This window comes from Hyperolius riggenbachi, chromosome 10 (genome assembly GCF_040937935.1).
Source record: "Hyperolius riggenbachi isolate aHypRig1 chromosome 10, aHypRig1.pri, whole genome shotgun sequence".
NCBI classification, from domain to species: Eukaryota; Metazoa; Chordata; class Amphibia; order Anura; family Hyperoliidae; genus Hyperolius; species Hyperolius riggenbachi.
The window spans coordinates 278,289,999-278,307,085 of record NC_090655.1 but is presented as its reverse complement, the minus strand read 5'-3'; the positions used below and the strand labels follow the sequence as shown (position 1 = coordinate 278,307,085).

General features: G+C 47.2%; 1 protein-coding gene across 1 annotated transcript in view; it reads left to right on the top strand.

The window, feature by feature from the left end:
• LOC137537233 (zinc finger protein 850-like) overlaps positions 1-17,087 on the top strand; it is an 81,633-nt gene that overhangs the window by 51,987 nt on the left and 12,559 nt on the right. Inside the window, exons 8-9 of the mRNA XM_068259328.1 lie at positions 2,121-2,200; positions 4,749-4,824. Coding sequence (XP_068115429.1) covers positions 2,121-2,200; positions 4,749-4,824 — 156 coding nt within the window. The remainder of the gene's footprint in view (positions 1-2,120; positions 2,201-4,748; positions 4,825-17,087) is intronic.

The following is a 17,087-nucleotide window of genomic DNA, read 5'->3' as shown; positions in this document are numbered from 1 at the left end:
ATAGGCGTTATTGTCTCCCCCACATTACTGAGCCTTCGACATCTAAATATGTTTAGTACAAATTTGCTCTCACTGCAAGATCTTATTAGTCCATTTTACGATATCGTTTTTTTTTTAAATACCAATTTTCTGTATCATACTCATTGTGATAATTATCAATAATCTCAAATGTATTTTCACTTCAGTGACATCCCTGCTAACTATGTATCAAAAAACAAAAAGTAACAGCTCAACCTCCCCCAAATATACGTGCCGTGTACCGTGCTGAAGGGTGCTGGAGCAATGGCAGCCAGCCCTAAGGCAGCAGAGATGATCAAAGAGATTCACACCTTCCATAGAGTAAAAACAGTCCTTTTTATTAAATCATCTTAGAAAAATAGCAAAAATAGAACAGCATGCAAACTGACGCGTTTCTGACCCTATTGGGTCCTTAGTCGTAGCTAATGTGATACATCACAAGGGATCTTAACTACCTGGAGGCCACACCCCCTAACCACCACACCTACACAGGTGACTAACATGTTTAAAGGAGAATACCCCTGGTGGGAGAGGAGTGGGATAAGGGGGTGTGGCCTCCAGGTAGTTAAGATCTACGACTAAGGACCCGGTAGGGTCAGAAACGCGTCAACTACCTGGAGGCCACACCCCCTAACCGCCACACCTACACAGGTGACTAACATGTTTAAAGGGGAAAACCCCAGGTGGGAGAGGAGTGGGCTCCTGCATATTGTACATAAACCTACATACATACATTAAAATTACATTTAAAAAGACACCATGATAATAGTGAGGCCAACCTACTATTTGTTAATTAACATAACCCCCCCCCCCCCGCCCTCTTTTTGCTCTAGGGGTTACGTTAATTAAAAAAATAGTAGGTTGGCCCCACTATTATGATGGTGTCTTTTTAAATGTAATTTTAATGTATGTATGTAGGTTTATGTACAATATGCTGGAGCACACTGCTCTCCCACCAGGGGTATTCTCCTTTAAACATGTTAGTCACCTGTGTAGGTGTGGCGGTTAGGGGGTGTGGCCTCCAGGTAGTTGACGCGTTTCTGACCCTACCGGGTCCTTAGTCGTAGATCTTAACTACCTGGAGGCCACACCCCCTTATCCCACTCCTCTCCCACCAGGGGTATTCTCCTTTAAACATGTTAGTCACCTGTGTAGGTGTGGTGGTTAGGGGGTGTGGCCTCCAGGTAGTTAAGATCCCTTGTGATTATCACATTAGCTACGACTAAGGACCCGGTAGGGTCAGAAACGCGTCAGCTTGCATGCTGTTGTATTTTTGCTATTTTTCTAAGATTATTTGATAAAAAGGACTGCTTTTACTCTATGGAAGGTGTGCGGAGGAATCTCTTTGATCATCCCTGCTAACTAGTTTCGGCTTCTGCTTTATGTAGATTTGGGCAAGACAGTCAATCAACACAATTCTAACATAACTGGGACTGGTGTGTAGCATTAAAGGACAACTGAAGTGAGAGGGATATGGAGGCTGCCATATTTATTTCCTTGTAAACAATACCAGTTGCCTGGCATCCTGCTGATCCTCTGCCTCTAATACTTTTAGCCATAGACCCTGAACAAGCATGCAGCAGATCAGGTGTTTCTGACATTACTGTCAATTCTGATAAGACTAGCTGCATGCTTGTTTCTGGTGTGATTCAGACACTACTGCAGCCAAATAGATCAGCAGGGCTTCCGGGAAATTGGTAAAGGTTAAAAGGAAATAAATATGGCAGCCTTCGTATACTTCTCACTACAGTTGTCCTTAAAAAAAAGCTGGCAGTGTAGGGGTTAAGAAATAACTATCAAGTGCAATTCTGACAACTGATCACTAGATGGCAGCAGAGAATAAACTGTAATTACATTTGTGCTAATGTCGTCTTTTGTGGCCATAAGTTCACCACATAATTGTGTTCTGAATATTTCCCTGTGTACAGAGGTATAAAACTCCTATACATCTGATAACTGCCCACTCTACATGACTCATACATAGTAAGGGCAGACAGTACTATGTATGGATACCTCCTGCCAGTCTCTAAAATGGCGACCCTAGCCTCACACATGCATGTATGATGTCATAATTCCACCGCCCACTGGCTGCCATTACCCAGAAGTCCCTGAGAGTGTGTGTGCTGTACACAGAGCCATGGCAGATGCAGAGGTGCCCAATCATGAGATTCCATTGTTACAGGTGAGCCTGATTCATTTATCACCCGCATGATAGATGCCTCAGTATAGATAGCCAGGGATGGGTGCCTCAGTATAGATAGCCAGGGATAGATGCCTCAGTATAGATAGCCAGGGATAGATGCCTCAGTATAGATAGCCAGGGATGGGTGTCTCAGTATAGATAACCAGGAATAGATGCCTCAGTGTAGATAGCCAGGGATGGGTGTCTCAGTATAGATAACCAGGGATGGGTGCCTCAGTTTAGATAGCCAGGAATAGGTGCCTCAGTATAGATAGCCAGGGATAGGTGCCTCAGTATAGATAGCCAGGGATGGGTGCCTCAGTATAGATAGCCAGGAATAGGTGCCTCAGTATAGATAGCCAGGGATAGGTGCCTCAGTATAGATAGCCAGGAATAGGTGCCTCAGTATAGATAGCCAGGAGTAGGTGCCTCAGTATAGATAGCCAGGGATAGTTGCCTCAGTATAGGTAGCCTGGAATGGGTGCCTCAGTATAGATAGCCAGGAATGGGTACCTCAGTATAGATAGCCAGGGATGGGTGCCTCAGTATAGATAGCCAGGGATAGGTGCCTCAGTATAGATAGCCAGGGATAGGTGCCTCAGTATAGATAGCCAGGGATGGGTGCCTCAGTATAGATAGCCAGGAACAGGTGCTACAGTATCGATAGCCAGGAATAGGTGCCTCAGTATAGATAGCCAGGAATAGGTGCCTTAGTATAGATAGCCAGGGATAGGTGCCTCAGTATAGATAGCCAGGAATAGGTGCCTCAGTATAGATAGCCAGGGATAGATGCCTCAGTATAGATAGCCAGGAATAGGTGCGTCAGTATAGATAGCCAGGAATAGGTGCTACAGTATTGATAGCCAGGGATAGGTGCCTCAGTATAGATAGACAGGGATGGGTGCCTCAGTATAGATAGCCAGGGATAGGTGCCTCAGTATAGATAGCCAGGGATAGGTTCCTCAGTATAGATAGCCAGGGATAGGTGCCTCAGTATAGATAACCAGGAATAGGTGCCTCAGTATAGATAACCAGGAATAGGTGCCTCAGTATAGATAGCCAGGGATAGGTGCCTCAGTATAGATAGCCAGGGATAGATGCCTCAGCATAGATAGCCAGAAATAGGTGCCTCAGTATAGATAGCCGGGGATGGGTGCCTCAGTATAGATAGCCAGGAATAGGTGCCTCAGTATAGATAGCCGGGGATAGGTGTCTCAGTATAGATAGCCAGGAATAGGTGCCTCAGTATAGATAGCCAGGGATAGGTGCCTCAGTATAGATAGCCAGGGATAGGTGCCTCAGTATAGATAGTCAGGGATAGATGCCTCAATATAGATAGTCAGGGATAGATGCCTCAGTATAGATAGCCAGGGATGGGCGCCTCAGTATAGATAGCCAGGAATGGGTGCCTCAGTATAGATAGCCAGGAATAGGTGCCTCAGTATAGATAGCCAGGGATGGGTGCCTCAGTATAGGTAGCCAGGAATAGGTGCCTCAGTATAGATAGCCAGGAATAGGTGCCTCAGTATAGATAGCCAGGGATAGGTGCCTCAGTATAGATAGCCAGGATTAGGTACCTCAGTATAGATAACCAGGGATAGGTGCCTCAGTATAGATAGCCAGGGATAGGTGCCTCAGTATAAATAGCCAGGAATAGGTGCCTTAGTATAGATAGCCAGGGATAGATGCCTTAGTATAGATAGCCAGGAATAGGTGCCTCAGTATAGATAGCCAGGGATAGGTGCCTCAGTATAGATAGCCAGGGATAGGTGCCTCAGTATAGATAGCCAGGGATAGGTGCCTCAGTATAGATAGCCAGGGATAGGTGCCTCAGTATAGATAGTCAGGGATTGTGCCTCAGTATAAATAGTCAGAGATAGGTGCCTCAGTATAGGTAGCCAGGGATAGGTGCCTCAGTATAGATAGCCAGGGATAGGTGCCTCAGTATAGATAGCCAGGGATAGGTGCCTCAGTATAGATAGCCAGGGATAGGTGCCTCAGTATAGATAGCCAGGGATAGGTGCCTCAGTATAGATAGTCAGGGATTGTGCCTCAGTATAAATAGTCAGAGATAGGTGCCTCAGTATAGGTAGCCAGGGATGGGTGACTCAGTAAAGATAGCTAGGAATAGGTGCCTCAGCATAGATAGCCAGGGATAGGTGCTACAGTATAGATTGCCGGGGATAGGTGCTACAGTATAGATAGCCAGGAATAGGTGCCTCAGTATAGATAGCCAGGAATAGGTGCCTCAGTATAGATAGCCAGGGATAGGTGCCTCAGTATAGATAGCCAGGGATAGGTGCCTCAGTATAGATAGTCAGGGATAGGCGCCTCAGTATAGATAGTCAGGGATAGGCGCCTCAGTATAGATAGTCAGGGATAGATGCCTCAGTATAGATAGTCAGGGATAGGTGCCTCAGTATAGGTAGCCAGATGGAGGGAGGATGCAGTGGTCACACACACAAGCTTGGGGGCTGAGGGTTCATCAATTACTCATTTTGCCGGGATCCATGTGCTGCTTCTATTTACTTCTTCCTCTTCACCCTAGGGGGTGCTGTTACTGTGAGCTTGGAACGCAGGACAGGAAGACGTTTGTAGTACACACGTCGCTGGCTCCCGGCAAAGTGAGTAATTGATAACCCCTCATCCACTGCTGCTGCACGTGTCACTGCCCCCCACGCAGTACGTTGGGAGGACGAGCGGGCCCCTCAGGGACCCCGGGCCCGGTCGCACAGGTGATTGCTGCGAACGTGGCCCCTAAGGCCCTGAAAACACCTGAACTGTAGTATAGTCCCCTGTATCGGAGGAAGGGAAGGTTAATAGTTTGGGCTTTACAGAGTACATAGTCAAGTCACTGACTGTCCTCAAAGGAGCTCATAATTTAATCCCTACTATACTCCTATGTCCACTATATACACAGACACAACTGCAACCAAAGAGATCAGCAGAATACCAGGCTGATATTGTTTATAAGAAAATAAATATGGCAGCCTCTACATACCTCACACTTCAAGTGTACTTTTAGCAGTTTGGATTTCTGGGCTTCATCAGCCCATCACTGCAGAGCTCCGCCTACAATCTGCACCCCGACACTTATATCCTCTTCTGGGTCCACAACTAAGCACTCAGCACGTTATCTATACAGCTCCTGTTACACCCCATACAGCTGATAATGTGCAGAGTACCAGCACTATCTCTATACAGCTCCTGTTACACCCCATACAGCTGATAATGTGCAGAGTACCAGCACTATCTCTATACAGCTCCTGTTACACCCCATACAGCCGATAATGTGCAGAGTACCAGCACTATCTCTATACAGCTCCTGTTACACCTCATACAGCTGATAATGTGCAGAATACCAGCACTATCTCTATACAGCTCCTGTTACACCCCATACAGCTGATAATGTGCAGAGTACCAGCACTAACTCTATACAGCTCCTGTTACACCCCATACAGCTGATAATGTGCAGAGTACCAGCACTATCTCTATACAGCTCCTGTTACACCCCATACAGCTGATAATGTGCAGAGTACCAGCACTATCTCTATACAGCTCCTGTCACACCCCATACAGCTGATAATGTGCAGAGTACCAACACTATCTCTATACAGCTCCTGTTACACCCCATACAGCCGATAATGTGCAGAGTACCAGCACTATCTCTATACAGCTCCTGTCACACCCCATACAGCCGATAATGTGCAGAGTACCAGCACTATCTCTATACAGCTCCTGTTACACCCCATACAGCTGATAATGTGCAGAATACCAGCACTATCTCTATACAGCTCCTGTTACACCCCATACAGCTGATAATGTGCAGAATACCAGCACTATCTCTATACAGCTCCTGTTACACCCCATACAGCTGATAATGTGCAGAATACCAGCACTATCTCTATACAGCTCCTGTTACACCCCATACAGCTGATAATGTGCAGAGTACCAACACTATCTCTATACAGCTCCTGTTACACCCCATACAGCTGATAATGTGCAGAATACCAGCACTATCTCTATACAGCTTCCTGTTACACCCCATACAGCTGATAATGTGCAGAGTACCAGCACTATCTCTATACAGCTCCTGTTACACCCCATACAGCCGATAATGTGCAGAGTACCAACACTATCTCTATACAGCTCCTGTTACACCCCATACAGCTGATAATGTGCAGAGTACCAACACTATCTCTATACAGCTCCTGTTACACCCCATACAGCCGATAATGTGCAGAATACCAGCACTATCTCTATACAGCTCCTGTTACACCCCATACAGCCGATAATGTGCAGAGTACCAGCACTATCTCTATACAGCTCCTGTTACACCCCATACAGCTGATAATGTGCAGAGTACCAGCACTATCTCTATACAGCTCCTGTTACACCCCATACAGCTGATAATGCGCAGAATACCAGCACTATCTCTATACAGCTCCTGTTACACCCCATACAGCTGATACTGTGCAGAGTACCAGCACTATCTCTATACAGCTCCTGTTACACCCCATACAGCTGATAATGTGCAGAGTACCAGCACTATATCTATACAGCTCCTGTTACACCCCATACAGCTGATAATGTGCAGAGTACCAACACTATCTCTATACAGCTCCTGTTACACCCCATACAGCTGATAATGTGCAGAGTACCAGCACTATCTCTATACAGCTCCTGTTACACCCCATACAGCTGATAATGTGCAGAATACCAGCACTATCTCTATACAGCTCCTGTTACACCCCATACAGCTGATAATGTGCAGAGTACCAGCACTATCTCTATACAGCTCCTGTTACACCCCATACAGCTGATAATGTGCAGAATACCAGCACTATCTCTATACAGCTCCTGTTACACCCCATACAGCTGATAATGTGCAGAGTACCAGCACTATCTGTATACAGCTCCTGTTACACCCCATACAGCCGATAATGTGCAGAGTACCAACACTATCTCTATACAGCTCCTGTTACACCCCATACAGCTGATAATGTGCAGAGTACCAGCACTATCTCTATACAGCTCCTGTTACACCCCATACAGCTGATAATGTGCAGAGTACCAGCACTAACTCTATACAGCTCCTGTTACACCCCATACAGCTGATAATGTGCAGAGTACCAGCACTATCTCTATACAGCTCCTGTTACACCCCATACAGCTGATAATGTGCAGAGTACCAGCACTAGCTCTATACAGCTCCTGTTACACCCCATACAGCTGATAATGTGCAGAGTACCAGCACTATCTCTATACAGCTCCTGTTACACCCCGTACAGCTGATAATGCGCAGGGTACCAGCACTATCTCTATACAGCTCCTGTTACACCTCATACAGCTGATAATGTGCAGAGTACCAGCACTATCTCTATACAGCTCCTGTCACACCCCATACAGCTGATAATGTGCAGAGTACCAACACTATCTCTATACAGCTCCTGTTACATCCCATACAGCTGATAATGTGCAGAGTACCAGCACTATCTCTATACAGCTCCTGTCACACCCCATACAGCCGATAATGTGCAGAGTACCAGCACTATCTCTATACAGCTCCTGTTACACCCCATACAGCCGATAATGTGCAGAGTACCAGCACTATCTCTATACAGCTCCTGTCACACCCCATACAGCCGATAATGTGCAGAATACCAGCACTATCTCTATACAGCTCCTGTTACACCCCATACAGCTGATAATGTGCAGAGTACCAGCACTATCTCTATACAGCTCATGTTACACCCCATACAGCTGATAATGTGCAGAGTACCAGCACTATCTCTATACAGCTCCTGTTACACCCCATACAGCCGATAATGTGCAGAGTACCAACACTATCTCTATACAGCTCCTGTTACACCCCATACAGCTGATAATGTGCAGAATACCAGCACCATCTCTATACAGCTCCTGTTACACCCCATACAGCTGATAATGTGCAGAGTACCAGCACTATATCTATACAGCTCCTGTTACACCCCATACAGCTGACAATGTGCAGAGTACCAGCACTATCTCTATACAGCTACTGTTACATCCCATACAGCTGATAATGTGCAGAATACCAGCACTAGCTCTATACAGCTCCTGTTACACCCCATACAGCTGATAATGTGCAGAGTACCAGCACTATCTCTATACAGCTCCTGTTACACCCCATACAGCTGATAATGTGCAGAATAGCAGCACTATCTCTATACATCTCCTGTTACACCCCATACAGCTGATAATGTGCAGAATACCAGCACCATCTCTATACAGCTCCTGTTACACCCCATACAGCTGATAATGTGCAGAATAGCAGCACTATCTCTATACAGCTCCTGTTACACCCCATACAGCTGATAATGTGCAGAATACCAGCACCATCTCTATACAGCTCCTGTTACACCCCATACAGCTGATAATGTGCAGAATACCAGCACCATCTCTATACAGCGCCTGTTACACCCCATACAGCTGATAATGTGCAGAGTACCAGCACTATCTCTGTACAGCTCCTGTTACTCCCCATACAGCTGATAATGTGCAGAGTACCAACACTATCTCTATACAGCTCCTGTTACACCCCATACAGCCGATAATGTGCAGAATACCAGCACTATCTCTATACAGCTCCTGTCACACCCCATACAGCCGATAATGTGCAGAGTACCAGCACTATCTCTATACATCTCCTGTTACACCCCATACAGCCGATAATGTGCAGAATACCAGCACTATCTCTATACAGCTCCTGTTACATCCCATACAGCTGATAATGTGCAGAGTACCAGCACTATCTCTATACATCTCCTGTTACACCCCATACAGCTGATAATGTGCAGAGTACCAGCACTATCTCTATGCAGCTCCTGTTACTCCCCATACAGCTGATAATGTGCAGAGTACCAGCACTATCTCTATACAGCTCTTGTTACACCCCATACAGCTGATAATGTGCAGAGTGTCAGCACTATCTCTATACAGCTCCTGTTACACCCCATACAGCTGATAATGTGCAGAATACCAGCACTATCTCTGTACAGCTCCTGTTACACCCCATACAGCTGATAATGTGCAGAATACCAGCACTATCTCTATACAGCTCCTGTTACACCCCATACAGCCGATAATGTGCAGAGTACCAGCACTATCTCTATACAGCTCCTGTTACACCCCATACAGCTGATAATGTGCAGAATACCAGCTCTATATCTATACAGCTCCTGTTACACCCCATACAGCTGATAATGTGCAGAATACCAGCACTATCTCTATACAGCTCCTGTTACACCCCATACAGCCGATAATGTGCAGAATACCAGCACTATCTCTATACAGCTCCTGTTACACCCCATACAGCTGATAATGTGCAGAGTACCAGCACTATCTCTATACAGCTCCTGTTACACCCCATACAGCCGATAATGTGCAGAATACCAGCACCATCTCTATACAGCTCCTGTTACACCCCATACAGCTGATAATGTGCAGAGTACCAGCACTATCTCTATACAGCTCCTGTTACACCCCATACAGCTGATACTGTGCAGAATACCAGCACTATCTCTATACAGCTCCTGTTACACCCCATACAGCTGATAATGTGCAGAGTACCAGCACTATCTCTATACAGCTCCTGTTACACCCCATACAGCTGATAATGTGCAGAGTACCAGCACTATCTCTATACAGCTCCTGTTACACCCCATACAGCTGATAATGTGCAGAATACCAGCACTATCTCTATACAGCTCCTGTTACACCCCATACAGCTGATAATGTGCAGAGTACCAGCACTATCTCTATACAGCTCCTGTTACACCCCATACAGCTGATACTGTGCAGAATACCAGCACTATCTCTATACAGCTCCTGTTACACCCCATACAGCTGATAATGTGCAGAGTACCAGCACTATCTCTATACAGCTCCTGCTACACCCCATACAGCTGATAATGTGCAGAATACCAGCACCATCTCTATACAGCTCCTGTTACACCCCATACAGCTGATAATGTGCAGAATACCAGCACTATCTCTATACAGCTCCTGTTACACCCCATACAGGTGATAATGTGCAGAATACCAGCACTATCTCTATACAGCTCCTGTTACACCCCATACAGCTGATAATGCGCAGGGTACCAGCACTATCTCTATACAGCTCCTGTTACACCCCATACAGCTGATAATGCGCAGGGTACCAGCACTATCTCTATACAGCTCCTGTTACACCCCATACAGCTGATAATGTGCAGAATACCAGCACTGTCACTATACAACTCCTGTTACACCCCATACAGCTGATAATGTGCAGAGTACCAGCACTATCTCTATACAGCTCCTGTTACACCCCATACAGCTGATAATGTGCAGAATACCAGCACTATCTCTATACAGCTCCTGTTACACCCCATACAGCTGATAATGTGCAGAATACCAACACTATCTCTATACAGCTCCTGTTACACCCCATACAGCTGATAATGTGCAGAGTACCAGCACTATCTGTATACAGCTCCTGTTACACCCCATACAGCTGATAATGTGCAGAGTACCAGCACTATCTCTATACAGCTCCTGTTACACCCCATACAGCTGATAATGTGCAGAGTACCAGCACTATCACTATACAGCTCCTGTTACACCCCATACAGCTGATACTGTGCAGAATACCAGCACTATCTCTATACAGCTCCTGTTACACCCCATACAGCTGATAATGTGCAGAGTACCAGCACTAACTCTATACAGCTCCTGTTACACCCCATACAGCTGATAATGTGCAGAATACCAGCACTATCTCTATACAGCTCCTTTTACACCCCATACAGCTGATAATGTGCAGAGTACCAGCACTATCTCTATACAGCTCCTGTTACACCCCATACAGCTGATAATGTGCAGAGTACCAGCACTATCTCTATACAGCTCCTGTTACACCCCATACAGCTGATAATGTGCAGAGTACCAGCACTATCTCTATACAGCTCCTGCTACACCCCATACAGCTGATAATGTGCAGAGTACCAGCACTATCTCTATACAGCTCCTGTTACACCCCATACAGCTGATAATGTGCAGAGTAACAGCAGTATCTCTATACAGCTCCTGTTACACCCCGTACAGCTGATAATGTGCAGAGTACCAGCACTATCTCTATACAGCTCCTGTTACACCCCATACAGCCGATAATGTGCAGAGTACCAGCACTATCTCTACACAGCTCCTGTTACACCCCATACAGCTGATAATGTGCAGAGTACCAGCACTATCTCTATACAGCTCCTGTTACACCCCATACAGCTGATAATGTGCAGAATACCAACACTATCTCTATACAGCTCCTGTTACACCCCATACAGCTGATAATGTGCAGTGTACCAGCACTATCTCTATACTGCTCCTGTTACACCCCATACAGCTGATAATGTGCAGAATACCAGCACTATCTCTGTACAGCTCCTGTTACACCCCATACAGCTGATAATGTGCAGAATACCAGCACTATCTCTGTACAGCTCCTGTTACACCCCATACAGCTGATAATGTGCAGAATACCAGCACTATCTCTATACAGCTCCTGTTACACCCCATACAGCTGATAATGTGCAGAATACCAGCACTATCTCTATACAGCTCCTGTTACACCCCATACAGCTGATAATGTGCAGAGTACCAGCACTATCTCTATACAGCTCCTGTTACACCCCCATACAGCTGATAATGTGCAGAATACCAGCTCTATATCTATACAGCTCCTGTTACACCCCATACAGCTGATAATGTGCAGAATAGCAGCACTATCTCTATACATCTCCTTTTACATCCCATACAGCTGATAATGTGCAGAATACCAGCACCATCTCTATACAGCTCCTGTTACACCCCATACAGCTGATAATGTGCAGAATAGCAGCACTTTCTCTATACATCTCCTGTTACACCCCATACAGCTGATAATGTGCAGAATACCAGCACTATCTCTATACAGCTCCTGTTACACCCGATACAGCTGATAATGTGCAGAATACCAGCTCATGTACTGCAATCTCCCCTCTCCCTATTGCTCTCACAGATGCCTTCTAAGCCTGTGAATAGGGAAGAGCAGCACATTCTTTAAGCTTGATCTCATGGGAATTGGCCCATTTTCATTCACTGAACTTTTTTGCAGAACTGAAGAAAATTCACAATAAATTTCACCTTTACACATTTCTGTATATTCAACAGGAAATTTCTGGCAAAATTACATTGAAGAATACCACCAATTATCCTTCAGTATGTAATGTCCCCCACCCCAGTAATGCCATTTCTCCCCAGTACAGCCATGTCCCCCCTGTGTCCCCAGCATTGCCATTATCCTCCAGTATGTAATGTCCCCACCCCAGTAATGACATTTCTCCCCCAGTATAGCCATGCCCCCCCTGTGTCCCCCAGCATTACCATTATCCTCCAGTATGTAATGTCCCCCACCCCAGTAATGCCATTTCTCCCCCAGTATAGCCATGTCCCCCTGTGTCCCCCAGCATTGCCATTATCCTCCAGTATGTAATGTCCCCCACCCCAGTAATGCCATTTCTCCCCCAGTATAGCCATGTCCCCCTGTGTCCCCCAGCATTGTCACTATCCTCCAGTATGTAATGTCCTCCACCCCAGTAATGCCATTTCTTTCCCAGTATAGCCATGTCCCCCTGTTGTCCCCCCCCCAGCATTGCCATTAAACTCCAGTATGTAATGTCCCCCACCCCAGTAATGCCATTTCTTTCCTAGTATAACCATGTCCTCCCTGTGTCCTCCAGCATTGCCATTATCCTCCAGTATGTAATATCCCCCACCCCAGTAATGCCATTTCTTCCCCAGTATAGCCATGTCCCCCTGTGTCCCCAGCATTGTGTAACGATCGGTGTAACACAGAGAGGGTCTGATTACCGGTGATCTGCAGTATCACCGAGAATGCAGATATATACCCGATTATTGATGATCTGCAGTATCACCGATAATCAGATATATCTCTAACCTCTGGACACCTGAGAGATACAAGTGTTTGGTGCAACAGTAATACTTTGAGGAAAGCACCCGTGAGAAGGGTGCTAGACAGTAAGAGATACTGCTAAGGATCAGATTCCTTCCACAGGTCTGATGCTCCCCAAGGGGAGGAGCCAGGCTGAGAGAGTGGGAAGGACAGAACGTGAGTGACACCAAATAGGGAAGTGTCACTAACAGATCTGTGAACTATCTCTTAACAGGAGAGATAATTCTCGAGGTCGGGCAGGCCAGGTCGTTAACACACGGACAGATACAGTACAGAGACAGGAGACAGATGCAGAATACTTGGAATAGCAGAGTTTGGCAATGGGGTATCAGAATGACAAAGGTACAGAATCAGAGATCAGAAGAATGGTCAGGAAAGCAGAAGGTCATAACAGATAATCAACAATGCCTAGGCTTGAGTGTGAGCGCCAAGTTACTCAACACTCCTGGAACTAGACTATAATAACAATAATACAGATGGTACAGAATTCCTAGAGTAAGGTGTGAGTTCCTTGATCGTCAACACCTAGGAAACTGGTCTAGATAATAACACAGATAATAACAGAATTCCTAGACTAAGGTGTGAGCTCCGTGATCATCAACACCTAAGAAACTGGTCTAATAACACAGATACAGACAAGGTCTGAGTGCTACCACGTAGTGATCGCAACGCCAGACACCAGATGAATGACCAGCACCCAGTATATATACACCAGCGCTCTCCAGCGCCTCCCCTAAGTGCTGGACCAATGAAAGTTGCTGAAATTGTCAGCTGACCGGCTTGGTCAGCTGACCCCCTTCTGACTGTCATAAAGGCCCTGCCTCTCTGCGCGCGCGTCCTCCTAAACCAGTGTGGACTATCAGTCCCAGCCACACCAGTCATTTGTTGTAATGTTTCAGCTGTATTGGATGCGGAATCCGCCGCACCGCTGCCTGTGCATGCAGCGTTTTCTCCGCATTCCGCATTACTGTGAGGAACAGGCCTATGCGTGCAACTTGCCGCGTCTGACGCGGAATACGCCGCCCTGTTGTTTGAGCATGCGGCGGTTTCTCCGCGCTCCGACTGCGCACCAGCTGCCATGTTGAACGCGGAGTCAGCCGCCTTACTCTGAGTATTAGCGGCGGCTTTTTCGCGTTTCCTCACACATTGCCATTATCCTCCAGTATGTAATATCTCCCTCCCCAGTAATTCCATTTCTTTCCCAGTATAGCCATGTCCTCCCTGTGTCCTCCAGCATTGCCATTATCCTCCAGTATGTAATATCCCCCACCCCAGTGATGCCATTTCTTCCCCAGTATACCCATGTCCTCCATGTGTCCCCCAGCATTGCCATTATCCTCCAGTATGTAATGTCCCCCACCCCAGTAATGCCATTTCTTCCCCAGTATACCCATGTCCTCCATGTGTCCCCCAGCATTGCCATTATCCTCCAGTATGTAATGTCCCCCACCCCAGTAATGTAATTTCTTTCCCAGTGTAGCCATGTCCCCCTGTGTCCCCCAGCATTGCCATTATCCTTCAGTATGTAATGTCCCCACCCCAGTAATGCCATTTCTTTCCCAGTATAGCCATGTCCCCCTGTGTCCCCAGCATTGCCATTATCCTCCAGTATATAATGTCCCCCACCCCAGTAATGCCATTTCTTTCCCAGTATAGCCATGTCCCCCCTGTGTCCCCCAGCATTGCCATTATCCTCCAGTATGTAATGTCCCCCACCCCAGTAATGCCATTTCTTTCCCAGTATAGCCATGTCCCCCCTGTGTACCCCAGCATTGCCATTATCCTCCAGTATATAATGTCCCCCACCCCAGTAATGCCATTTCTTTCCCAGTATAGCCATGTCCCCCCTGTGTCCCCCAGCATTGCCATTATCCTTCAGTATGTAATGTCCCCCACCCCAGTATAGGCATGTCCTTCCGTGTCCCCCAGAATTGCCATTATCCTCCAGTATGTAATGTCCCCCTCCCCAGTAATACCATTTCTCCCCCAGTATAGCCATGCCCCCCCCCCCCCCGTGTCCCCCAGCATTGCCATTATCCTCCAGTATGTAATGTCCCCCACCCCAGTAATGCCATTTCTCCCCCAGTATAGCCATGTCCCCCTGTGTCCCCAGCATTGCCATTATCCTCCAGTATATAATGTCCCACACCCCAGTAATGCCATTTCTTTCCCAGTATAGCCATGTCCCCCCTGTGTCCCCCAGCATTGCCATTATCCTCCAGTATGTAATGTCCCCCACCCCAGTAATGCCATTTCTTTCCCAGTATAGCCATGTCCACCCTGTGTACCCCAGCATTGCCATTATCCTCCAGTATATAATGTCCCCCACCCCAGTAATGCCATTTCTTTCCCAGTATAGCCATGTCCCCCCTGTGTCCTCCAGCATTGCCATTATCCTTCAGTATGTAATGTCCCCCACCCCAGTATAGGCATGTCCTTCCGTGTCCCCCAGAATTGCCATTATCCTCCAGTATGTAATGTCCCCCTCCCCAGTAATACCATTTCTCCCCCAGTATAGCCATGCCCCCCCCCCCCGTGTCCCACAGCATTGCCATTATCCTCCAGTATGTAATGTCCCCCACCCCAGTAATGCCATTTCTCCCCCAGTATAGCCATGTCCCTCCTGTGTCCCCCAGCATTGCCATTATCCTCCAGTATGTAATGTTCCCCACCCCGTGTCCCCCAGCATTGCCATTATCCTCCAGTATGTAATGTCCCCCACCCCAGTGATGCCATTTCTCCCCCAGTGTAGCCATGTCCCTCCTGTGTCCCCCAGCATTGCCATTATCCTCCAGTATGTAATGTCCCCACCCCAGTAATGCCATTTCTTTCCCAGTGTAGCCATGTCCCCCTGTGTCCCCAGCATTGCCATTATCCTCCAGTATATAATGTCCCCCACCCCAGTAATGCCATTTCTTTCCCAGTATAGCCATGTCCCCCCTGTGTCCCCCAGCATTGCCATTATCCTCCAGTATGTAATGTCCCCCACCCCAGTAATGCCATTTCTTTCCCAGTATAGCCATGTCCCCCCTGTGTACCCCAGCATTGCCATTATCCTCCAGTCTATAATGTCCCCCACCCCAGTAATGCCATTTCTTTCCCAGTATAGCCATGTCCCCCCTGTGTCCCCCAGCATTGCCATTATCCTTCAGTATGTAATGTCCCCCACCCCAGTATAGGCATGTCCTTCCGTGTCCCCCAGAATTGCCATTATCCTCCAGTATGTAATGTCCCCCTCCCCAGTAATACCATTTCTCCCCCAGTATAGCCATGCCCCCCCCCCCCCGTGTCCCCCAGCATTGCCATTATCCTCCAGTATGTAATGTCCCCCACCCCAGTAATGCCATTTCTCCCCCAGTATAGCCATGTCCCCCTGTGTCCCCAGCATTGCCATTATCCTCCAGTATATAATGTCCCACACCCCAGTAATGCCATTTCTTTCCCAGTATAGCCATGTCCCCCCTGTGTCCCCCAGCATTGCCATTATCCTCCAGTATGTAATGTCCCCCACCCCAGTAATGCCATTTCTTTCCCAGTATAGCCATGTCCCCCCTGTGTACCCCAGCATTGCCATTATCCTCCAGTATATAATGTCCCCCACCCCAGTAATGCCATTTCTTTCCCAGTATAGCCATGTCCCCCCTGTGTCCTCCAGCATTGCCATTATCCTTCAGTATGTAATGTCCCCCACCCCAGTATAGGCATGTCCTTCCGTGTCCCCCAGAATTGCCATTATCCTCCAGTATGTAATGTCCCCCTCCCCAGTAATACCATTTCTCCCCCAGTATAGCCATGCCCCCCCCCCCCGTGTCCCACAGCATTGCCATTATCCTCCAGTATGTAATGTCCCCCACCCCA